Here is a 7,514-nt window from a genome sequence, read left to right as displayed (position 1 = left end):
AGACATTAACATCAACACGCATGGGGAATAGCGCTAATAGAGCTATAAGACTGTGGTTTGGTGCAAGAGGGATACAAAGGAAAAAATAGGAAACAAGAGAAAAAGGGAAAAAAAATTAAACACTAAACCGTGACAGGTACCATGAACCGAGAGCGTGGAGGGTATCCCGAGTGCCTTGCCACATAGAGAGCCTAGCCAATATGTAAGGAAAAGCTGGAACCAATCCAAAAGCTACCACAGGCACAGAGCAGCCGCCAGCAAGAAGGCTCCAACAGAAAGAGGTTTACTACTAGCAACAAGTTTATGAAGCGACTTCTTCGCTACCGCTACGAGCGTTATCAGCGCTGCGGTCCCGAGACGCATCAGGAGTGGGCGACTTCGGCGGATAAGGAGTGGCAGAATGGCTCCCGGGCGGTGACGGCGTGCGTTGCTGCGAGACTTTGGCAAGCTCGCTGAGAATTCTGAATAACGGATCAGAAATGCAAAGCTAACAAATCAGAGACAGCACATACCGTTTATGCTCATCATACCAGTCGTCATTAGCAGAATTAAGTTGTTTAAGCTGTTCCTGGATGCTGGCCATCTGCAAACTAGTCAGCATAACGCCCGATAAACAACGCGATGGGAAGAGGAGAACGGATAAGGACGCAGGGCGTGAAGGGCACGATGACATAAAACGGGGCTAGCCCACCGTTCCCTCAATAGAAGAACCAAGGTCCTCACCTGCTGGACCGTTTTTTCCATCCTCAGTGTTCGCCCACCGACTAGCTTCCAGACCTGGCTTGGCATCGTCCTTCTTGAGAGCAGCAAGCTCTGCCTCGAGCTCACGGACACGCTTTCGGCTGGCGGAGATGGCCGAGTCGACATCACCGAGTCGCTCAACCAGCGACATGTTCTTGCCGATCTGGTCGTTCAGATCCTTTTCGCCCTTTGCGACCTTCTCCGCCATGGCCTTGTTCTGCAGCCTGACTTCGTCGAGCTCGGAGCAGACGTTTGCGTGCGTCTCCTTGAGCTGGGCCAGCTCGTCGTGCACAGAAGCAAGCTGCTTCAGCACGGCGTCAACGTCAGACTGTGCCTTCGCATTTTCCGACAGGGTTCTCAGCTGCTCTTCCAGCTGGGCACTGGTAGCCTGGTACTTCTCGGCCAGCTCAGCCTTCTCCTGCTGGAGTTTGGAAACCTCCTCGGCGTGCTTGGCGGTGAGCTCTTCTGCGGTAGCCGCCGCCTTCTCTTCAGCAGTGGCAACAGCCTTCTCTGCGTGCGCCAGCTTCTCGTCGAGGGCGGAGATTTGCTGCTTCAGACTGTCAGCCTCAGCATTGTCCTCAACCGCGGCCTTGGCCTTGACCAGCTGCTCATTAAGGTCTCCAAGGGCAGCCTCGTGGGATTGCTGGAGTTCAGCGACCTTCGCGCTGTTGGAAGCCTCGAGGTCAGATCTGAGGTTAGACAGTTTCGCTTCGTGAGCAGTGAGAAGCTCCTCGATCACCTTGCTGTGGTCGTCATTCAGCTGGGCGGTTTTGGCGTTGTAGGAAGCTTCAAGTTCAGCTCTCAGCTTCGCCAGTGCATCATCAACAGCCTTCTGCTGCGATTCAGCCATGGAGCCGATGGTAGACGCGTGCTCTTCCTGAGCAGCCTTGAGTTCGGCCTTGAGGGACTCAATCTGCTGGACATGGCTCGACTCCAGCTCGGTCTTCGAAGACAGAAGCTCGTTGTACTTGGCTTGAAGCTCCTTGACGACATCACCGTGGGATCCGGACAGTTCCATCTTCACCTTCTCGAGCTCCGCAGCATGCTCCGCTTTTAACGCCTCGAGAGCCTGCGCGTGCTCCTCCGCAGCAGCAATCGCCTCCTGAGTCTTCTCCTCGAGTGACTTGGCAGCGGCTTCGGCCTCTTCCTGCACTTTCTTCAAAGCAGCTTCGTGGTCTGCGTCTTTGCCCTTGGCACTCTCCTCCAGCGAAGCAAGCCCCTGCTGGAGCTGCTCGACCAGCTCCTGCTTAGCCTGCAGATCCGCTTGAAGCGACTTGATATCACCGCGCTCCGTGGTCAACTGGGATTCGAGCGATTCAATCTTCTCTTTCAGGGTGTTAATCTGCTCGACAGCGGCCGCTTCAGCAGACTTGTTGCTCTCCTCCAGAGCTCGCTGGGCATCCGCGAGAGCCTGCTCCGAAGCAGTGAGCTTCTCCTGCAGCGACTGCAGCTCCGTAGCGTGCGCGGCCTTGAGCGCCTCAACCGCATCATCCAGCTCCTTCTTGGAGGAAGCGTCAGCAGCCTCGAGGGCGTCACGCAGCTCCTGAACCTGCTGGTCGTGGGTGGCACCCGAGGACTCTGCAGCCTCCTTGACCTGCGCGAGCTCCTGCGCAATAGCGGCAGTTGACGACTCGTGCTCTGCCTTAAGCTCAGAGATGGCCTTCTCGTGAGAGGCTTGAAGGTCTTTGATCTCGCCCTGGAGCTTCTCGATAGCTTCCTTCAAGCTCGCAATCTCCTGTTCTTTCTCAGCCAGCTGTTGGGCCGTCTCATCTGCACCCTTGTCCGATTCCGCTTGCGCCAGTCTTGACTCAAGCGAGGCAATCTTCTCCTCGAGGATGGAGACATTACGAGTGGCTGCCTCTTTAGCCTCTGACAACTTGTGCAGCTCAGTCTCCAGGTTGTCAATCACCTGATCGCGACCCTTCAGCTCTCTTTCCAGATTCTCGATAACAGTGGCGTCCTTTTCTTGGGCATTCCTTGTAGCCTCTTCCACGGCAGCCTTCTGGGCAGCAAGCTCTGCCGTAAGGCTTTCCACCTGGGAAGCAGATTCCGCTGCAATCGCCTTTTGCTCTTCGAGTTCCTTCTCCAGCTTCTCGAGCTCTGCCTGGTGGGATGCCCTCAGCTCTTCTAATTCTTCAGCGCTCTTGGAATCACCTTGTTCGAGAGCCTGCTTCTTGGCATCGTCAAGGTTCTCCTCCAGCTCTTTCCGCTTGGCTTCGGCCTCCTCGAGTCTTGCCTGGAGAATGCGCAGTTCCTCAGTATGATCGGCCGCCAGCTTCTCGATCTGGTTGGCATGCTCCACCCGAAGAGCCTCTGTTGAAGATTCTGCTTTCGAGGAGTCCTCAGCAGAAACCGAGAGATCTGCCATCTTCTGGTTCACGGCCTCCAGCTCCGACTTGAGACCCGCAATCGTAGCCTCGCTCTCGGAGAGCTTAGTCTGCAATGCAGAGACTTCCGCTCCATCGTCGGCCTTTCCAGCGGTGGTACTGAGTCTCTTCGCAGCTGTCGTTGTAGTCTTTGTGACGGTGGTCGATGTCGGCCGAGTGGCAGCCCTCGTCGTCGTTGTCGAAGTAGTGCTTGGGCGGGAGGTTGTGGACGTCGTCGCTGGCTTGGTGGGAGCCTTCGTGCTGGCTACACTGCTGGGACGAGGCGCCACACTTGATCTTCGCTCAGTCGTGGAGGTAAGTGGCTTTGTAGGCGCTCGGGTGCTAGTAGTCCCAGCCATAGACATCCGCTTGGCTGTGCCTGAGACGCCCTTCTTCTCGTCACCGGAGCTAGCCACCGGTTTGCCCTTCTCATCAGCAGAGCTGCTGACCGATGCCCGTGACTTGTGCCCAGCGGTTGCTGTTGAGGCGGTCGACCCGGTTCTGCGGGTAGTAGATGTCGTGGTGGGGCGTGTAGGAGGCTTGTTGAGTGTGCTGCCGTTGGTCGTCTTGGTAGCTGAGGTCGTGGTTGACTTGGCGGTGCTGGACGTTGACCCTGGCCGTTTGGTAGCTGTCGTCCCTGACACGGGACGTTTGGCACCATTCGCGGATGTAGTGCTCTTCTTGGCAGGGGACGACTCATCGATCTTCTCCTTGGTAGCCTCAGGACTGGACTTTTCAGGGCTGGTTTTGGCATCCTCTCCACCTGACAGGATGGAAGAATCGACAGGTGTGAGTGGGGGTTCATTCTCCGATGTCACGTCCACAGGCTGGACGGGCTGGAGGGGTTCTACGGCAGCCATGGCGGAGACTCAATCAGATTCACTCACGCCTGGTATGGTTGAGGTTACCTGTCCTGGACAGTGTCAATGGAGGATTGGGAGCGGTGCTTGGGAACCGTGAGAGGCCCGTCTAGATGGAAGATGTCAGCCTCTTAAATCTGCCAGACTTGAAACATGTAGCCGTAGCGATTGATTTCTTTATTGACATGGGGAGACAAAGATAATGACTGCATGGGTAGCATATAGGATGCCTGATGTGAAGCAGGGAGCTTGGTCGCGCGAGACGGAGAGCTCCGCGACGCTTCTCCGGCGAGCAGGCAGGAACCAGCAACCATGGCGGCCTTCTGAGGCAGCTGCTGGGGAGACAGCGCGCTCCTCGCATGGAGGCGCATTTTTGGCATGGCGCTGTCCTGCTCTGCTTCCGTCGTCCAGTCTTGTGCGAAGGCTCATACTCACCGAAGATGACAGCTTGCTTTCGCCCAAATCCAGACCGCCCGGGGCTTGTCCACAGGGGGAGACTGGTGGTTTTTCAGGCGCGAGGTCCTGATGGGATGCGCAGATGCGATGCAGACGGGGGGAGAGGGGGATCCACGTTGTCGCCCTGGATGCAACGTAGGAAAACCAGACCAGGAGTCGATGAGAAGCAGGAGAGACGAACGACGGACGGAACAGCAGGGGAAAAAGAGGAGGGGGAGAAAAGAAGAGGGAGAGGATCGCGGTCGCGGTCACCAGGGAGCTCGGGCAACGGGCGGACAAGAGGTGCAGGCGATCGCCAGAAGCCAACCAGCGCCGGCCCCGGGACGATCGCTCCACGCCAGCCCGACCGGTCTCGCGCGCCGTCGCCCAGCGTGGCTCCATCGGACAAGCAGGATGGAGTCTGCTGCGTCCACGGTGGACCCGTTGGAGTCCCGGGGGGCAGAGAACTGCTGCGGCTTGTCATGCTTCCTGCAGTGTTCTGGAAGGAAGACGTGCTCCATCGCCCTGCCTAGGTCGGGTACCTGAGGTGTGTACGGGGTCCGAGTCGGTCTGTATAGATGCATCGACGGCGTCTAGAAGACACCTGGCCTCTGTTTGTTGTGCTCCGCCGCGTTTCAGGAACAGGTTCCCGCCGGCGCCCGATCCACGGTTCACCGCCGTGCGGTCTCCGTATATACACGCTGTTACTACCTAATCCACAGTCCCGGGTTCCATCCGGCCACCGCCATGAGATGAGATCGTAGCTCAACAACTATATTCTCAACACTATGAAGCAACAATATAATCACTCGACAAGGGTATATAAATGGTATATGCTTTCTCAGTAAACACAACGCCAGACGCCCAGATCCAATCTCCCAAAACCATCCGTTATCCCAGACTGTTCCCATCATATACACAGTATCATGCACTCATCAGCCACTCCCACTCCTGTCGCCCCTTCTCCGTCTGCAGCTCGTCCTCGATATGTAGCACGTAGCTGTCTCGCACCTGTCGTGCCTTGGCCTGAAGTTCTGTCGGGGTCCGCCCTCGTAGCTGAGGCCAGAAATGGCGCACGATCTTGGTGTACCGGTTCGGCTGGTCTGTCATCATGTTAACCTTGTTCTCGCGCATTCTTATGATGACTTTGACGCTTCCAAGACACCTACCTTTGAACATCCATAGCCCGTCCAGCAGGGCGACACCCTCCTCTTCGGTCCACTCCCGTTCGGGCTCGGAGTCGTCATCCGAGTCGTCCAAGTCCATCGTATCGGGCCGGCCGTAGTCGTCTCCATACATCTTTCGTTTAAATCCTTCCTCCCTCAGCGCCTGGAGGATTCTCCGGAGAGGGAGACGAAGTTGCCTGCTGCGCCCTGCTGACGGAATGTAGCCCTCCTGCTTGAGATTGAAGCTGCGCTCACAGAGCGACAGCAGCATGTTCAGGACAGCCTCGAGCTGGTCAAAGCCCTCCAGGGCCAGTATGCCTTCCACATAATGTGCCTTCAAGCATTCTTTTGCCGCATCCACGATGCATGGTATCACCTGGACCTCCAGCCTATCGACCAACCCCGCTGCTTTTGCACCATTCCGATCGTCCACCTCCAGCTTGTATGCCTTTTCGAACATCTTGAATGCCAGAACGGAAATGGCTTCGACAAGATGCTCACAGTCCCGCAGCAATCTATCCGGGATCCCGTGGCCTTCAGAATGCTTCGTCCGGATCTCTTTTCTGTAGGTCTCACATAATTCTTGGATGAACCTCTTGATATCTTGAATGCGACCTTTGGATTGCCGCGACACCACAAACCCTCTTAGGGCATTTGCTTTCTTGACCAGATTATCCCAATTGTCCTTCTGTCCAAAGAGTTCGGATGCATCAACAAACAGCTGTCTCTCTCTCTCCCTCTCCTCTTCCTCTCTTGCTACTTCTTCCTCTTCGTCTCTCTGTCTTTTGATGTCGTTCGCATCACCATCGTTCACATAAGAATCCTCCGGGGTTCTGGGACCTTCAGTGTTCGGTTGCTCTGCATCAATATCCTGCACGTTCTCTTGCAACCCGGAAGATTCAACGTCCGCCTGTCCTCTGGCAACGTTCGCGACCTTCTCCAGGAGGTTTCTTGTGTGTCTTCTTGGCCGTCCTCTACGTCGTGGTGAAGGCTCCGGAATCTCAACACGGTCGAGCACTGACTGCCGCTTCTCCGCGCTCCGCGGCCGTAGTTCGTATGGCGTTGAAGGCTCAGAAGTATCTCCGACCCGGCTATGGCGACGCGTGGTGGGCCCCGTGTAATCCCCCGAGGGACGGCTCCGCGAGCCTCGGCCATTCGTGATAGCAGCAGACGTTTTTACCGGTGTTGACGGGTTACTAGTGCGACGTCTTGCCTTAGAATTGTCGACATCGGAGTCACTACTTTCTGAATATTCAGCATCCTCCATCTCGTTCTCTTCGTAGGTAGAATCGGAGTTCTCATTCCGTTCCGCGTTTCGTCCTTTCTGCAGAAGAGTGTCAATGTCGGGTAAGTCATCGCTGGCGCGCTCTGCTCTGGAGCCAACGTCCTCTGACGTCGCTGATTCCTCGGATTCATCCTCCTCCATATCCATGGCCACAACCCCTCTCTCATGAGTACCATCCCCGCCGTCACCATGGTCGTACGTGTGTCCAAGGGTGTTCGTAGGTGGTATCTTGTCCTTGCTGATGAGTTGACTGAGGCGAGAAGATCGCCTCAGAGGCGATACTGGGTTCTGCAGGCTGAGTCGAGCAGATCGTCTCACGGATGGTGTGTCCGGTATAATGAACATCCCATCACTTCTTGGTTCGCGGATCGTCCTGGTCACTGATCTCCTCGAAGGATGGCGCAACTGAGCCCTCTGACCACTGCGCCGCGGAGAAACTGGACTGGATTGCGACACAAGACGTCTCCACTTCGTTACTCGTGGTGGCAGCTCAACATGTCCATTTTGGTAATCAACCGCGGAGTGGAAGGTATTCGTATCATCTTGGGAGTGTCTGGAATTGGAGACGTCCGTCGCCTGGTTCACGCCGTTCAGGAGCTCGACCGCGTGCTCCGTGGAATCTTTAGCACTCGAACGACGCGATGATCTAGGCTTGGACATC

General features: G+C 56.2%; 3 protein-coding genes across 3 annotated transcripts; all 3 read right to left on the bottom strand.

The window, feature by feature from the left end:
* Positions 1–301: 301 nt before the first annotated feature.
* On the bottom strand, positions 302–3,967 carry VTN00DRAFT_5135 (uncharacterized protein; the record flags this gene model as incomplete). Its single annotated transcript, XM_069431635.1, has 3 exons — positions 302–461; positions 513–583; positions 692–3,967. 3 exons carry the CDS (start codon positions 3,965–3,967, stop codon positions 302–304), a joined length of 3,507 nt encoding a protein of 1,168 aa, XP_069290650.1.
* A 177-nt stretch (positions 3,968–4,144) lies between these two features.
* VTN00DRAFT_5134 (uncharacterized protein) lies at positions 4,145–4,804 on the bottom strand (the record flags this gene model as incomplete). The annotated part of the gene is made up of 1 exon (XM_069431634.1): positions 4,145–4,804. One exon carries the CDS (start codon positions 4,802–4,804, stop codon positions 4,145–4,147), a length of 660 nt encoding a protein of 219 aa, XP_069290649.1.
* Positions 4,805–5,326: 522 nt separating this feature from the next.
* On the bottom strand, positions 5,327–7,513 carry VTN00DRAFT_5133 (uncharacterized protein; the record flags this gene model as incomplete). Its single annotated transcript, XM_069431633.1, has 2 exons — positions 5,327–5,505; positions 5,572–7,513. The coding sequence occupies 2 exons, from the start codon at positions 7,511–7,513 to the stop codon at positions 5,327–5,329; spliced, it is 2,121 nt and encodes a 706-aa protein (XP_069290648.1).
* Between the last annotated feature and the right edge of the window lies 1 nt (position 7,514).

This window comes from Thermoascus crustaceus, assembly GCF_041956765.1.
Source record: "Thermoascus crustaceus strain CBS 181.67 unplaced genomic scaffold VTN00scaffold_2, whole genome shotgun sequence".
Lineage (NCBI taxonomy): Eukaryota > Fungi > Ascomycota > Eurotiomycetes > Eurotiales > Thermoascaceae > Thermoascus > Thermoascus crustaceus.
Note: the sequence above shows the minus strand (reverse complement) of the source record. Positions and strands in the feature narration are given on the sequence as shown.